At 39.9% G+C, this 16,432-nt stretch overlaps 1 protein-coding gene across 1 annotated transcript in view; it reads right to left on the bottom strand.

The window, feature by feature from the left end:
* GCN1 (GCN1 activator of EIF2AK4) overlaps positions 1–8,769 on the bottom strand; it is a 34,248-nt gene extending 25,479 nt beyond the window's left edge. Inside the window, exons 1-12 of the mRNA XM_063454597.1 lie at positions 8,697–8,769; positions 4,472–4,574; positions 3,108–3,171; positions 2,896–3,027; positions 2,699–2,807; positions 1,924–2,022; positions 1,542–1,676; positions 1,371–1,439; positions 1,181–1,289; positions 688–762; positions 328–456; positions 197–247 (exon numbers count right to left, since the gene is read on the bottom strand). Coding sequence (XP_063310667.1) covers positions 197–247; positions 328–456; positions 688–762; positions 1,181–1,289; positions 1,371–1,439; positions 1,542–1,676; positions 1,924–2,022; positions 2,699–2,807; positions 2,896–3,027; positions 3,108–3,171; positions 4,472–4,574; positions 8,697–8,714 — 1,093 coding nt within the window. The 5' untranslated portion in view covers positions 8,715–8,769. The remainder of the gene's footprint in view (positions 1–196; positions 248–327; positions 457–687; positions 763–1,180; positions 1,290–1,370; positions 1,440–1,541; positions 1,677–1,923; positions 2,023–2,698; positions 2,808–2,895; positions 3,028–3,107; positions 3,172–4,471; positions 4,575–8,696) is intronic.
* Between the last annotated feature and the right edge of the window lie 7,663 nt (positions 8,770–16,432).

Genomic DNA, 16,432 nt, shown 5'->3' with positions numbered 1-16,432 from the left:
AGCTGAAGAGGATCGAGGTAGCCATGAGGGATGGGTTCAAGTAGGTAAGACTCACCTTTCTATGCACCCCGCGGCCACCGCAATGCAAGAGGCAAAGTCACCATCAGGGGTCTTTGCAAAATATTCAAAGACACCAGGAGACAGAGCCGCTTTAACTAGCTGCCTACATTCAGATTCACAGCATTAGCAATCTTACCGGAGAGGACACTCATTTTCTGAGCCACAGCTGTCAGTTTGCCCTCTGAACCTAAAATTAAAATAATTATTACTATTATGCTCCAACAACAGCAGCTCATCAATTTTCTAAAAGCTGCATTGGTACCTTACCTCCTAAGATGGCAAGCAAGTGTTTACCAAGTGCCTCAACTGCAGTTGAGTCACTACACTGATGTGCCAGGTTCTGCAAAGCAACTACAGCTCCATCCATAAGGTTTGAGTTGTTTGATTTTAGCTGACCTTCAAATAAATAGAGAATTAAAATGCAATTTTTAGTACTCCACAGAGGAAATAAAATCATCATTGGATACAAGAAGAACTATAATAAATCTAGAGTTAAGTTCCACTAAAGGGAGTACCAATAAAACAAAAAAGTCTCTAAAATAATCAAGTTAAAATTCATAATTAAAATAATAAATAACTATTTTACAAACTATGCCTAAAATGCTCCATCACATGATGCATATATACCTGCAAGACCTTTTCCAAGGTCAAGGGCGTACTGGCTTAGATCAAGTGTTACAGAGGCAAACAGAGATGAAATTGCTGAAAAACAAAAGCATGAATAATTATTCCATATAAATAAGTCTAGCGAATCATGGCTTATAGCTGCATTTTAATGACGATGACTCCGTACAGGCTTGTTAGCACTAAAATGTGGATTGTCTGAAATTCAAAGTGAATGTTTAGGCCAAAACAGCTAAGCGGAAAACAAAAGACACGTGAGATTTGATTTTTATTTATTTTTTCAACTTGTCTCGTTTGGCCTAAATATAAAATTCACTTAAATTCCCAGCAATATACGCGATAGAGAATAATCTTGACTCTAGTGCAACATCTCAGTTCTATTAAAGGGAGTGTTGTACTATTTGACTATCAGGCAAGCACTAGCTTTTTTTTTTTTTTTTTTTACACCAAGAAATAACTTTCAAATATTCTTAACATTAGCTGTTGGAGCACTTACTTTCAATCACATTTTCTGGGCTGCGGAGAAGAGATTTTTGCAACACGGGTAAAATCTGATCCTTAAACTCTGAATGGGAAAAATGTTGTATCAGTGGGATACAACTCTCCTGAAATCAAAGAATATATGAGTTTACTTTCATTTGTCAGACCAATCAAAACATTGACTCAGACCGCAGCATGATACTCACCAGTAGGTATTTCTGAGGTTTTCCTTTACTCATGAGCACGTTCTTCACATAGAATTCAAGAAGGTTGTTCTGAAAGGAAAAAGCTCACAGTATACAATAAACAGTAAAAGTAGATTACCAATTTAACAAACATGTCATGTATACACAGCATGGGACAATCCATAAACATACCTTGTATGTATTGAGCATTTCCACATATCTGTGTTTTGTGCAAAACTGCACAGAGAGGCCAAGCATACCAGCAAATGCCTGGCTTGACTCCAGACTAAATATGGTGTCCAGGTATTGTTCCACAAGACCAGGATTCTGTAGACAAAACACGGTCATTATAGGAGAGGGAGAGAAAGAAAGACTGCATTTCCACAACCCTCCCAGAATTCCATGCTGATCATGCAAATGAGCACAGACAGTAACCTTTATTTGTACATTTACAACTCACATTTCTTGGGAAGGAGGGGAGGAAGGAAGTTACATTTAAAAACCCACATTTCTGGGGAGGTAGGGGAGAGAGGAACACAATTGCCTGTCTCCACATAGACAAGATTTTACATACCTCTTTCCACAGTGAAGTCATCTTCTTCGAAGACCCAAGCACAGCATGCCTGTGTGATCCTCCTAATATCTCCATCAGAAGGAAAGACTGACACTCCACCTAATAAGACAATTTAATGAATAACCAGCTTTGTCAACTGAAGGGGATGACGAAAGATACAGAGCGGAGAGGCAATTTCAAAACCAGGGGTGGAATATAGTCATATAGAGCATATATAAAGTATACATAGCATACAGTATATATAACATACAGACTATTTAAAGGGACATGCATCACTTTGAGACAACTGTCTCATCCAAAATATTTTGCTTTGAATGAGACAGTTGACTCACTTTGCAGGCTGAAAACACAGGTAAATATGATTTTTATTCATATTTACCTGCTTCTTTCTTGTGCATTCCACACCCACTCCACTAGGGACTTTGATCTAACCAGTGTCCTATCCATAGGAATACTAAAAAAAAAAGTGTTATGCCTGACAGTCACATATATCTCTTCACCTTGTAACATGCAGACGAGAAAGTCTGATCAGTGTCATTCACGCAGAGCAGGCTCCTAGTTTTAGCTCTCCCTGTTGTGTTTGGGGGGAGGGGATGTTGCTGAGGTATGCCCATGAATGCATTTGACCAAGTTTAAAGATTTTCTTGCTTATTTTGCATTGTATATTTGTTGAAAATGGTTTCTTTGCTGGTTTAAATTGTATTTATTTTTTTTAAATAGCGATGCATGTTTCTTTAACTAAAAAAGATTAATGAAATGCACCCGAAACACGTACCAACTTCTTCCATGTTTCGCCTTGCCGTTTGTCTGGCATTGAGAACACAACTCTTGTTACAACACACGTCCAAGAGAAGGCTAGTGCTGCAGCGGAACCACTGCACTTACTGCAAATAGATCAAATAAAGATGAATTATGAATAACTAAAATCAATCAAAACAATCTTCCGATTGATCCCCTCAGTCTGTAATTTACCTGGGCTCTACGTTTTTTGTCCCAACACCAAAAGACTGTAATGACTGCAACAAATTCTTAACAGTAACATCTGGCTGAGATTCCACCAACTGCTGGAGAACAGACTGAAGAGCTCTGCGGGACGCTGCATCTCTGTAGAAAAGCATTAAAATAACACTGGTGAAATAACTGGATCCAAGAGCAAAGTTTTACAAGAATGTCTGGGAACTCACCGATAACGATGCAATGTTAGACAGAATAACTTGCAGAGACCTTTCACTGCTGGTTCTGGAAGCTCTGGAAAGCAAAGGAAACCATACACATGAATTACTACTATTCAATATGAAGTGCTTATGTAGTCGAACACATAAAAAAAATATTATATAGATCTGTATTAAAGATTAAATTATGAAGGCAATTGATAACCAACTAGAGAGATATGACTTGCGTCCATTTAGAGGAAGAATTTTAATTAAATTAAATAGAAAAAGGTGTGTTTTTTTTTTACATTATTTATGGAAAAAGATTTGCAGTTTTACAGAAAAAGAAGGCATGCATCACAAGACAGTCATCAATCTTTAGAGGTTTAAAAATGCGTTGCCACTGGTGGGCCGCCATTATTTACAATTCACCCCACTCGCAGTGCCATTTGCACATAATTATGCGGACAGTTAAAACAGCCTGGCACCATGCAGGCGTTTCGGGTATCCCCTGGGAGTCGTGTCCCTGACCGCAAGTGATCCGATTAAGCTGTACATGGCTTGCCAGGTTGTCAAAAGGTGTTTGTTTTAAATACACATAACTCTAAAGATCCATGAGCACCTTTGCATAGGTTATCACACAAGAGTTAGTAGTCTGTCTCCCTGAAAATCAGTTCCTAATTCATAAAAGCATAAAAAAACATTACTGCAAAGTTTAGACTTATAAACAATTCACTGATTTTCCAATGTAAATATTTAATTCTTGTACTTTTTTTCTAAAAAAAAATTAAATAAACTACTGCTTTATTAGTTTGCTAATTTAAATCCACTGACACATACACAGGCGGTGTGTAAACCAGCATTTATCACGGATGTGATTTCCTCTTACCATTGTTATGTTTGTGGATCTCAAATTTGTATTGGTATTGCTGCATGTTTAGTGCAGCAGTACACCTATACTGGGTTCTGTGCTGTATTGATAATCCCTTACATTTCTAAATAATACCCTTATAAACAATAAAATGCTGCCCACTATTACTAACACATCTGTTTACAACGTGGAGCAACATTATTATTATTATTTATAAACCACAAACATTCATATTTTTGCAGATAAAAAGACAGAAATTGTATAGGAAGACAGCCAGTGGGGGAATCATTCGATATTGTAAAAGGACAGATGAAATCAGTATAAGATTATATATTGGAATGTTTTGAGTGCACCGATCAATGGTAGAAAGGATACACAATGAAACAATGGTATTAAGAGAAGATGTGGTTGGACCCAAAAGGAAAATGTCAGAAAAATATGTTTATAAATAAGAATAGAAAATAACACCTTAACCAATAATCTACATGAGTTTTATATTCAGATTTATTTGATTAATTAATCCCACCTTTTCCTGTGATGCAGGATTTCAGCTCATTGAGGACGTGTCTGCGTTCCTTCACACTGGCTGTTGTGACTTTTGCTGCAAATTTCTTCAAAGCATCCTGTGCCTAATTGAAAAGAACAAATTTCAGTTAGACCTGTGCAAAGGTTTGTTCAGACGGTTTTGCCTGAATCAAATGATTTTGATCTATTTGAATCCATTGTCTGGAATTTAAATCCAGGAGAATCAATTCGTCTGAGTGTGGATTAAAAGGCACTTTACTCGAATGAACCACCCAAAACAAACTTTTGCTAGTTTAAATAAAGCAAAACACAAATATGTATATACAGAGACACAACAAAGTTAAATGAAGCTTAAAGGTTAGATAAAACAGTATGGAAAATAATACACAAAAAGGTAAATAGTTTTAGTGACAAATGTTTCAACAAAATAAAAAGAACTAAAAAAGGTGTTGAGTTAATACAAGAGACACTACCAGCGTAATTATCATCAAACATAACCATTTACACCTAAGTAATGCATGTGACCGACAAGAACAACAATGTTCGTTCATAGCAATAGATGTTTAACATGAATCCCACACGGCAAATGTTGGTCTAAAAGTCATAAACTTTAATTTAAAGATCCTTTTCCAAAACATAGCTCAGAGAATTAAAGAAACATTAAAAGCCAATATACAGTTCTAAAGTTTGGAGTGTTCCTTTAACCCTACCAATGTTGGGCGCAACTCCCCTAACATAAATAACGTTTATGTGCCTTTTTTTCCAACTAGTGAGTCCTTCCTCATTGCTGCTCCGATCCAACCATGGTAACTAAACTTGGAGTGTATAGCGAACAGTAGGGTGAACTTACATAGGAAAACAGCAGTACATGGAAACTAGTAATATGCATTTTGTGAGGCGTTCAGGTCACCGCCTTCTGCCACTCCTGGGGAAGAATGGAACAGTTCTCTCTGAATCCCATGCGTCGGGGTGCTCAGTGTTAGTCCCAAATTTTGGAGGAAGGCAGGGACCTCCGACAGTGTGGAGAGTTTTAGGACATCTTCTCCGCTGACAACTGCCAATGTTCTCGGCAATCTATATTCCACTTTCTCTTTCCAAAGTCGTGCCGTCATTTTGCCCAAGGACTTTCTCCAGGGTAGGGTGTTTGGAGTGATGTCTTGGAAAAAGGTGAGTTGTGAATACTTAAAGTCCAGTGGCGTCTTGCCTCTTACCGCTGCTAGTATGCGGCGTTTGTCTGACGGAGTGACAACGGATTAGGACGTCCCTTGGAGCCGTTGTGGGTGCCCGTTTGGCCTTATTTATGTGAAAGTGGGCGTTGAATTCCAGCTTTTTAGCTTAAGTGTGCGGCAGGAGTAGAGGCGTGAGTCTACTCAGGAACTATGGCAATTCTGTTGGTCCGACTGTATCAGGGATTCCCTGAATTTTGAAATTTGTGCACCTGCTGCGGTCTTCCATGGCATCTAGCGTGTTTTGGAATGCTGTGTTTGCAGACTAAGTGTCGCAGGGTGACCCCCATGCTTTTCACCTCTTGTCTGAGGTCTAACGTGTCCTCTTCAGAAGCCTGTACCGTGCAGTCACTGCCTGCGTTTCTGTTCTCACCAGGTTTATGTCAGCATCAAACATCTGCTTAATTTCTTGCAGTAGGTGCCTGATATCCTTTTTGGTGGCTGGGGCTGAGTCATCCGCTTCTGCTTTTGGTCTGCTGGAGGACTCTGATCGCCGGCCTGTTCTGTGTCCCTCTGACTCAGGGTCCTGTTCGGCCACCATCTTGTGGCTTGCGGAGCGTTGCAGTAGGGCCCCTATTTCTCGGGAGTCCCTGGGTGTACCTGGTTGAGGCTTTTGCAAGCGACTCCCCATGTTGTTGCTGGTGGTCGGCTGGCTGTTGGGACCATTCTTCCAGGCCAGGAAAGAACGCAGCGGGTAGTTGCGACACCGGCAGGAGGGCGAGGTAGGCCAGAGATTTGCCGTGTTTTTAAATGCCCATTTGTGCGTACAAAAAGAGCTTCAGTGGATAGCCCTTATGCTGTGGGTCTCACAGGTCCATAGTTCCCTGTCCCTGTGATATTTGGAGGATTGCCCGTTAATGCTAGGGAGCTGTGGAAAATGGTGTCCATTCAGCTCCGTGGTTAAGCTCCGCCCCACAAAAGGTGTTTTAAAGCAAAATTTTACTTTTTAAAATATATAAATGGGGGTCAGTAATCGAAGCTCGACCATTCTAATACTAAAAACTAATTAATTGAAATGTTGGAGTGTTGCTTTAAGTGATAAAGGGACAACCCATTTGAATGTTTTTTGTTTAAATTTAGTAGATACATCCCCAATAAAAACAAATGCATGTATTTATTGCTGCATTTTTTCATTGGGGATATATTTAACATATACATCTGCTGTCTGCAGATTTTGCTCTCTCTATACTTCTTCCTCCGCCCTGACTATCCGTGGCTGCCCAAATCACTTCCCAATGCCGCTCAATGAGTCTTTGCAAGGCAGGTGCACTGGGCAATTATCTTCTTGAGTTTAGCTTCACTGAGCTAAACTGTCAGGAAATGGAAGACAGGTTGTCTGATAGCTAGGAGGGTGTAACAAGTGTGATTTGCACTTTTTGTAAAATTAAAAATAGAGGATCCATGCTTCACACGTAAAAGAACTTCAGTAAGCTAAAGTGCTTCATCGCTTTGTGCGTTCCTTTAACTGCAAAATATTTACTATAATTGTAAAAAAGAAGATAAAGTTCTTTGGGTAAAATGTGAAACTAATAGTGTAACTTATCATAAGATAAGCAGCTTCATCCATGCCAAGAAATTATGCGAATACAAAATATGATACTGTCAGAATTATTTGCTAAATAATTTTTTCAAGAATTTATCCATAGATCTGCATATTTTAAGCCAGAATGCCAGAATTGAAAAAAACTGTCTAGCTTGGCATTATCATTCCATTTGAGAAAGCCTACATGGTGAAATGCATTATGGACATTACTTTTTAGATTTTTTTTAAATATGAATAAAAGATTTTGGTTTCACAATAATTTATTGTGCCATTACCTTTTTATTTCAATAACCTATTTATACTTCCTGGCCTTTTGTCTATTTTAGCAACTATTTTTATCACTCCTACTCTCAATAATATCCCGAGTGGGGATCATACCACCAACACTATCATCATAGAGCAGTGGGTCTGCTCTACGCTTGGGAGTATAATGCTGCTTATTTTATATACCTTTTATTATATTACTGAGAGCACTATTTGTGGCTATTTTTTTTTTTATTTCTTTTCTGGGCACCTAGACAACCAACTGCTGTGAAAGACAATCGTCATATCCCATTAGTGGGGATTATACCACTATATGCGATATACACTCGAGCTGGTCATAGATCTTTTACATGTGAGTGCAATATCTTTATCATTCACGTGTTGTCTGTCAAGCCCTGACATATTGCATTATTAGGTTGCTTTGTCTTCTCTTTATCCACAAATGGAGACTGAAGACACTCAGACCTTCCACATCCCCCATGTATAAAGAACTCAAACCACAGCTACACAAGATACCTTCATATGTGACAATTTTATTTTTTGTGTGTGTGGGGGGAGTTGGACAGCCCTTCCCTGTTTGTTTTCTTTCTCTGTATATTATTTTGAAGGGTTCAGAGGGATCCCCTTCTTAGGGTTGCTGCCTTATACTCCACTATTTTCTGTTATTAAGCACTGACCCATTGTGTGTTTTTAACTTCGCTTTATTGCCAAAAATGCAGTAGTGTTAATGGTTCTTAGAGTGGTCCTTTAACTAGAATCTCCCTTAGAAGGATTTCCATAATCACTATATATTTTTTTTTTCTATAGAGCCTGTTCTACATACAGCAGGCCAGTTCATGAAAAGAGCTGCCCTGCAGAATGTAGATTTCCCAATATATAAATCATCTGGCAGTACAACCATGCCGAATACTCCAAGGCAGCACTTTTCATGTATCGCTCAACCGCACAGTAAATGAGCCAGTAACCAGCAAAAACTAATGCATCGGTCCTCCCACCCCCCCTATCTGTTCAGCCCACCCGGTATCACCATTATCAGCCCTGTTATCACAGTATACCACTCTCAAGCCTCGGGTGAGTATATATAAATACATGTACATGCACCCAATCACAGTGTGCAGCATTACTGGTACGGATCACACGCTGATAAGCCAATCTGTAGATAGCTACATTATAGCCAATGCTGCCACACTAACCTGCGTGTCCGCCGCCATCTTACCGGCTCTCACCCAGGAAGGACTCCTTACTTCCGCCACGTATCTTCACAGCGGGTGGAAGGTCTCCGAGCGCTAAGCACTAGAGACGTCTCTGTGAACCCACAGTCTAGCGGGAGTGTTAAACTTAGTCCAATGGTGTTTGGAACTTTAATACTGCATTATTTTATTGTGTTACAGCGCTCTGCTTGCGAACTTGCTCCTGGTGTTTAGTTTTATTAGTATGCTCATTTTATTTTATATACCACCAACATATTCATTCCATGGTTCCACTGACTGACCAATAGTCTAGTCATATGGACATGTGTCCTCAGCCTCCATAGCCCATCATTGCTCTCCCGTTTCCCTGAATAATAAATTATCTGTTTTACCTGTAAACTCAAGAAAAGTAATTGTTAGCCTGGTTGCTGTTAATTATATTTCTCTTGGTGTTTTTGTAGTGACAACACTGTTTGTACAACCAGTTACATATCTCTGAAGTTTCCTTATTTAGGAGGAACATGATCTATTTTGGACCCGAATCACTCTGTCCTTCTTTTCTAGGAACTCAATATTTTTGGTGTCTTAGTGTATAAATCCACAGCAATAATACTCCCGGTAATGTTTCTTTTAACTATAATAAATGTATTTAGAAATCAATCTGTGTAAATAAGATACATTGTTCTTCTTCTAAATTACATTTTAGTTCCATAAATTGTTATTAGTAAGTCACCTAAAATTTCGTAGAACACTACCACCCATGGCTAAACCTCTACACAAACTACTCAAATTAAAGTGTACCTCTTTGACGAAGTGTACCTGATAAGCCTTGATTATAGTATTGGAGAGCCAACGTCTCAAAGTGGAAGTAGAGGCTGCTTCCCCTCTTCTGAGACCTATCGGAAGAACAAACAGCTGTGGAGACTTCCGAAAATGATGAGAAACTTCGACGTACTTGAGTAGGCACTGTCTGACGTCCAATTGATGAAGTTTCACTTCCACTGGAGAAGAAGGAGACGGATAAAAGTGATGTAGAATTATTAAAAATCTTTATTGAACTTGTATTGAATTGTTGTACTAACTCCATTTTAACCTCACACTGTGACAAATCCTCCATTTTGTCCTCATTACCTGACTTCTCCATTTTGAGCTACATTACATGACAGAATTTCCCAGCTACACTTAATACAATGAACAGAGACTGTATTTTCTATAAAGACATGACTAACTCAGGAATTGCTGAATTTCCCTATAACTTGCAACATAGTATAATCTGAAGGCCATGAGAACACTGTACTAATGAAATGTTCTATTCATAAGAGAACCTTGCACCTGACCACAAGACCTGACATCACTGACTGTGTAAAATGACGCTCAAGCCCCCCTTTCCACCGAGTAAACCTCATGCTAGGGAAGATGGCGCTTGAGCCCTCTGTCCACACCCGTGTCCAGAACAATACCACCTATTGGTGGGTGGACACTTAGCTAACCACTTAGTTTTTGAGCCAATTAATTATATTGATAGGTGGACACTAACACAGACACTTAACAATTAATCCAATTTATGATGTTTATTTACTGATATCTTGATAATCAATGATGACGCAAAATGCCTCTTAAAAGGGCCTGCGAGCCCGCTCTTGCTTCACTTGCCAATAAATTTCCTCGAAGTTATTTTAACCTGAACTCCGTGTGTCAGTCTGAATTACTTCAGCGTATATACGCAATTTAATTTCCTCTAATTTGGACAGGAACAGATAGACATTTAAACATCTTTGTTTATTTCTAAATTACACTATAACAAAAGGAAGGAATAACAATTTCCTGTAGGATGTGGAAATTCGAGACTACTTTAGGCAGAAACTCTTGTCTAGGCCTCAAGATCACAGGAGAATGCATGAATTTCTGACATGTGTTTTGCAGAAGTTATAGCCACCAGCAACAAGGTCTTATATGTTAGTAAGACAATACCCAGCTCATCTAATGGAGCAAAGGGGTTTTCAGACAAAACCTCCAGTACCATCGGTAAATTCCAAGGAGGAGAATAATTCCTGTTCGGAGGTCTTATAAGGATGGTTGCTTTAAAAAATCTAGCAATTAGAGGATCTGATGCCCATGACTTGTTGCAGAGAGCAGATAAAGCCGATGATTGGACTCTCAGAGTACTAAGACTCAGCCATTTCTCCAGACCTGTATGAAGAAAATTTAGAATGTTGATGTTAGAGGGCTGAAGAAAATTTACATTATTATCTTGAGACCAGGAACGAAAAACCTCCCATAACTTATGGTAGCAAGATGAAGTTGATCCTTTTCTGGATTTAAGGAGAGTATTAACAACAGACTCTGAGATACCTTGAGCTAGTAGTCTCTCCTTTTCAAGAGCCATGCCCCCAATTTCAGCTGGTTGCGGTTGGGATGAACAGCCGGTCCCTGAGTCAAGATGTCTGGTCTGTGAGGAAGAGGCCAAGGAGGTTCCAGGCTCATCTTGTTCAGGAGAGGAAACCAAGGTCTGCGAGGCCAAATTGGGATGATGGCAATTACCTTGAGACCTTCCTTCCATATCTTTCTCAGCAGTCTGTAAATCATTGGTAGGGGAGGGAACGCGTACCCCAGGTCGAATTTCCATGGAAGAGACACGGCATCCTGTCCTGCTGCTCGATGATCCGCATGTAGAGAGTAAAACCTTTTGACCTGAGTATTGTTGTATGATGCCATCAGATCGATCTGAGGTACTCCCCACCGTAGGGTGATTAACTGAAATAAATCTGGGTGCAACTTCCATTCTCCTTGGAGAATCCTTGTTCTGCTATAGATAGTCTGCCAATACATTTTCTGGCCCCGGAAGGTAAACTGCTTTCAAGCCTTGTAAATGGAGTTGCGCAAACCTCATTATAGGAGACAGTTCCATCAGAAGAGAATAGCTTTGGGTGCCTCCCTGGTGATTTATATAAGAAGCAACCGCTCTGTTGTCTGTATGTATTCTCACCCAAGCATCCCTCAAGAGAGGACGGAACCCCTTTAGTGCCCTGAGAACCGCTCTCATTTCTCTCAAATTTGAATGAAGCTTTGACTCCGACCATGTTCCTTGAATCCATGAGTTGTTCAAGTGTGCTCCCCATCCCAGGAGGCTGGCATCTGTTGTTATAGTTATCCAAGCCGGTTCTTCCAGGGGGAAACCTCGAAATAGGTTTTCTTCTTTTGTCCACCAATACAGATCTTTTGAAATCCTCGGGAGGAAACAAATCTTCTGATTCCAATTGCCTGTTTTTGCCTTGAACTGTATGAGAAACTGCCACTGAATAGGTCGCATCCTCCACTGGGCCCATTTTACTAGGCCTATCGTGGAAGTAAGAGACCCTAATAGGCTCATACATTTTCTTGCTGAGATGTAGGATTTCTGACACAGGCCTCTGATTTTCTTCACAATTCGTTCTTTTCTTTCTGTAGACAGAGATACCAGGCCATTTACCGAGTCTATATTTGCTCCCAGGAATATCATCCTCTGGGAAGGCACCAATGAACTATTTTTGGGATTTATCAACCAACCATGTTCTTGAAGGTATTTGATGGTAATTCTTGTGTGGAGATTCACTATCTGACTGGATGGACCTATGATCAGAAAATCGTCCAGATAATGATAAAGCTCGATGTTCTTTGTCCTTATAAAGGCCACAAAGGAAATTAGAATCTTCGAGAATGTTCTGGGGGCCAAACTTAAGCCAAAGGGAAGTCCCTTGAACTGGTAGTGATTCCCCGAAATCCAGAACCTCAGGAACCGGCAATGACTGTTGTGAATAGGTATATGATAGTAGGCGTCTTTGAGATCGATAGATGTCATCCAGTTCCCCGGCTTTATATTGGTCAGGATTGTAGTAATAGACTCCATCTTGAACGTTCTTGTCATCAATTTTGTATTCAGACCTTTTAGATCCAGAATTAGACGCCATTTTCCCTGTGGTTTTGTGGCCAGAAAAATAGTAGAATAGTGGCCTCTGTAATGCTCTCTGTAAGGCACTTTCTCTATAACCTGGTTCTGCAGAAGTTGGGAAATAATGTTGTTCAGTGCGACTTCTTGCCATATGGATGACTGCCGCATCAATTTTAGGAACAGAAATCCACGATTTGCAGTCCTCATGCGCATACGGATATAATCTGGGAGTTTTACTTTTTAAAGTAACCTTTCTCTCTGGTCTATTCCATTCTTCATGGATGACTTCCTTAATAGCAGTGTGAACCGGAAAAGTGGGTCTGTTAGACTTCAGATCTTCAAAATATCTGTCAGACTCCTTCCTTTCCAACTCTCTTCAGGTATTCTTAAGATTTCTCTGATAAGATAAACCAATTTATCCACAGCCCTGGAATCCAGGGATTTTGAGGCACTATCATCATCTTCTTCCTCTGAAAATTCTTCCATTAAGTCAGAGTCTTCCTCAGATTCTACATAACTTTTCACTCTAGGACGCTTAGAAGAAGTCATTTTATTTGAAGTTTTGAAGCCTTCTGCAATTGCTTCTGATATCCATTTTTTAAAGTCAGCCTGTGGGAAACTTTTCTTTTCCCATTCATTCGCTGCTTCCGCCAGGCAAGCTCTGCACAAATTATTCCCAGGAGGAGCCACTTGGTTGCAGTTTTTTCACATCTATTAGATTTTTCTCTATATTTTCTGGGAGAATTCTCTTGAGATCTTTCTGGGCTGAAACAGAGGCTAATATATAATATAGTATAGGCCTGTCATGGCACTCTTTTCCCCCCTTTATAATAATTTATGAAAGAAAATTAGGAGGTTCACCTATGTCTTCTAGAGCGAGATCTTGAGGCAGGGGGAGAAGCCATCTAGAATAAATAATTGCTACTTAATACTGAAAACTTTAAGAGAATAAAAGAGAGAGGAAAAAAAAAAAAAACCAAGATTAAATAAAATATTTACCTTTAAGACAGAATCTGGATGCAAAAGGCAGCTTTTCTTGTTACCAGATGACCAGGTAAGTAGCTAACATCAATACCGATTGAAATTTAGAATTTTTTATTTTAGGCGCGATATACCTTTAAGCGCGAAACTAATTTGTGCATGCGCAGATTGGCCCTCGGACGCCACCGCTACTGAGCCCAGGATCGGACGAAAATTGTGCTTCTTACACCAAGCATGTCACAAAAGAAGAAGATCGGCACAGGTATAGAAAAAACAAAGAGCTAACATGCAATACCCTAATTAGTTATAAGGGATAAGATAACCAATAATAATTATAACAACAATAAGTCAGAAGACTTACCCTAGCTTCTCCAAAATCTCTGCCCTCATATCAGGGGGGTTTCATGCCACAAGGGGAATTTTTAAGGCAACAGCCGACCCCACATCATTTTTATTTTTAATTTCTCCCATAAAATAGTACAGATGCTAATCTGTACCAAACTCAGTTAGTCCTGCCTGTGCAGGCTGTTTACTGAGTTCTTCCGATGAAGAGAGGCTGAACTTCATCTGGAAGCCCATGGTACACATGGGAAGGTGGCCCAAATTTTTTTTTTATCCTGTTTGTCTTGAAAGGACAGGAAAAAAGACTGTGGGATGGAAGGAGGAGGGACCTTTTGTACCCCAGTCTGGTCCAGAGTAATTTATTTTTTTCCTGTCCTGTTCCTGATTGGGGCGGAGCTACCCATAAGTGATGCTGCCATGATTAGCCAGGAATAAACCCTTACTGTACTTATCGGATTCCAGCATTGTTCTCCCTCGGCACTGGATGGGTGGTTTGTCTTTTCCAATGTCACCAGACAGGGTGCACTAATACGCCTGCTTGGTGAGTGCCTCAAGCACATCAGAACCTCCCTATAGGAATGCATTGCTGCAATGCTTTCCTATGGAGATTTTACTGACGCTGGATGTCCTTGCGTAGAACATGAGTACGTTCAGCGTCAGGCAACAAAAAGTCGCCTAGCAAGCAGGAAGTGCCTTTAGTGGCCATCTGATTAAAAATTGCAATAATTAACAATGCAGGATTAAGGGGACAGGGCCACTGCATCCAGACCACTTCAATGAGCTTGATTGGTCTGGGTGCCTGTAGTGCCCCTTTAAGGTTATCTCCAAGCCCTAGTATGGAAACACAAAGATTTAATAAAAACACAGGTTGTGAAAAAAAATATAGAATATGACATGATATGACATTAATATATATATTAAACCACAAAATGGCTCTAGAAAAAAAGTAAAATTCTTTATATGTGTCTAGATCATTTCAATATTTCTCAGATGTATCATATAAAACAAAGAGAAATTCAATAATTCAATAGAAAAAGGCAATGTAAAAGTAGTCACTCACATATAAAAGAGCTTTATATAAGCTCTAGTATGGGCAGTGTATAGCAGTACAATCCCCTCTAAGGATAATTGTCCTAAATGTGTCACCCTAAGAGTTATAAAGCAAGAGAGCACTAAAAGTGTAGTAATTCTCACATTCTTAAAAGGTGCTATAAAAGTGAAAAATGAATTAAAAAAAAAAAACACTCACAAGTGTGGAGTTTCCAACATGTTGCTCACAATTGACAGTATGCAGAGTGCAAGATCCACACAGGGATGTAATGTATTTCTTGTGAAAGTGCAGTGCAAGCCAACACTTGATGTAAACTTCGCTGAATGGCAAGTCTTATGTACCATATGGAATTAAATCCAAACACAGAGGAATTTGAATAGTGTTATACTGAATGCACAAGTGGTAGATATATACAATGCCAAAAACACAAACGTGCAGAGCTTGTCACATGCTCAAACCAACAGGGTAAAGCAGTATAATCCATGCACTATTTTAACAATAGAATGCATAGAGGAAATCCAGTATTTACAGAACTTTCATTGATAGCTTGTGAATGATGGGCTGAGAGAGTACAGAGGGAAATAGCAAACACTATTTAGGTGGACAGTGGAAAAATAAATTAATATTACAGCAACCTAGATCATCATGTTGTGAAATAGACAGCAACAAGGGTGAGAAATCGGTTGCAGTAGTAAGTGTGAGGATTCAAAGGGATAATGTTGCAGCATTGGGGGTCTGGTAACTTGGGGAGTTAAAATTAGATATGCGGGTTAAGGACTATTGGTAGAAACTGTATTTTGTTTAATTTTTTGTAAAAATAAATAAATCTATTTTTGAAATCAATGGAGTGTTCCAGTCCTGTAGGTTCCAACTCAAAAACATAGCCCGCATCCGCCCCTTTCTTACGCAAGATGCTACCAAGGAGCTTGTCCATGCTCTAGTAATTTCCCGCATGGATTACTGTAACCCTCTCCTGATTGGTCTCCCCAAAAGCCGTACTGCCCCGCTACAGTCTGTAATGAATGCTGCAGCTAGACTGATTTTCCTATCCAGTCGGTCCTCTCACACCTCACCCCTCTGCCAGTCCTTACATTGGCTCCCTGTATCCTATAGGAGTCAATTCAAAGTGCTAACCCATACATTTAAAGCACTGAACAATTCCAGCCCCTCTTATATCTCTTCACTGATCCAGAGGTATGCCCCTCCTCGTACCCTCCGCTCTGCCCGCGACCACCTCCTGACCGCTGCTCGCACCCGTACGGCCAACTCACGCTTGCAGGACTTCTCACGGGCGGCTCCTCTCCTATGGAATAACTTGCCTACTGCCATCAGACTCTCCCCTAGTCTTCAATCATTTAAGAAGGGCCTTAAATCCCATCTCTTCAGGAAAGCGTATGGCCTCCCAGAGTAATCTCTCCCTTACATACCTGTCCCTAT

The sequence above is a fragment of the Pelobates fuscus genome, chromosome 5 (assembly GCF_036172605.1).
Source record: "Pelobates fuscus isolate aPelFus1 chromosome 5, aPelFus1.pri, whole genome shotgun sequence".
NCBI classification, from domain to species: domain Eukaryota; kingdom Metazoa; phylum Chordata; class Amphibia; order Anura; family Pelobatidae; genus Pelobates; species Pelobates fuscus.
The sequence above is the reverse complement of the archived record's forward strand: the minus strand, read 5'-3'. Positions and strand labels throughout refer to the sequence as shown.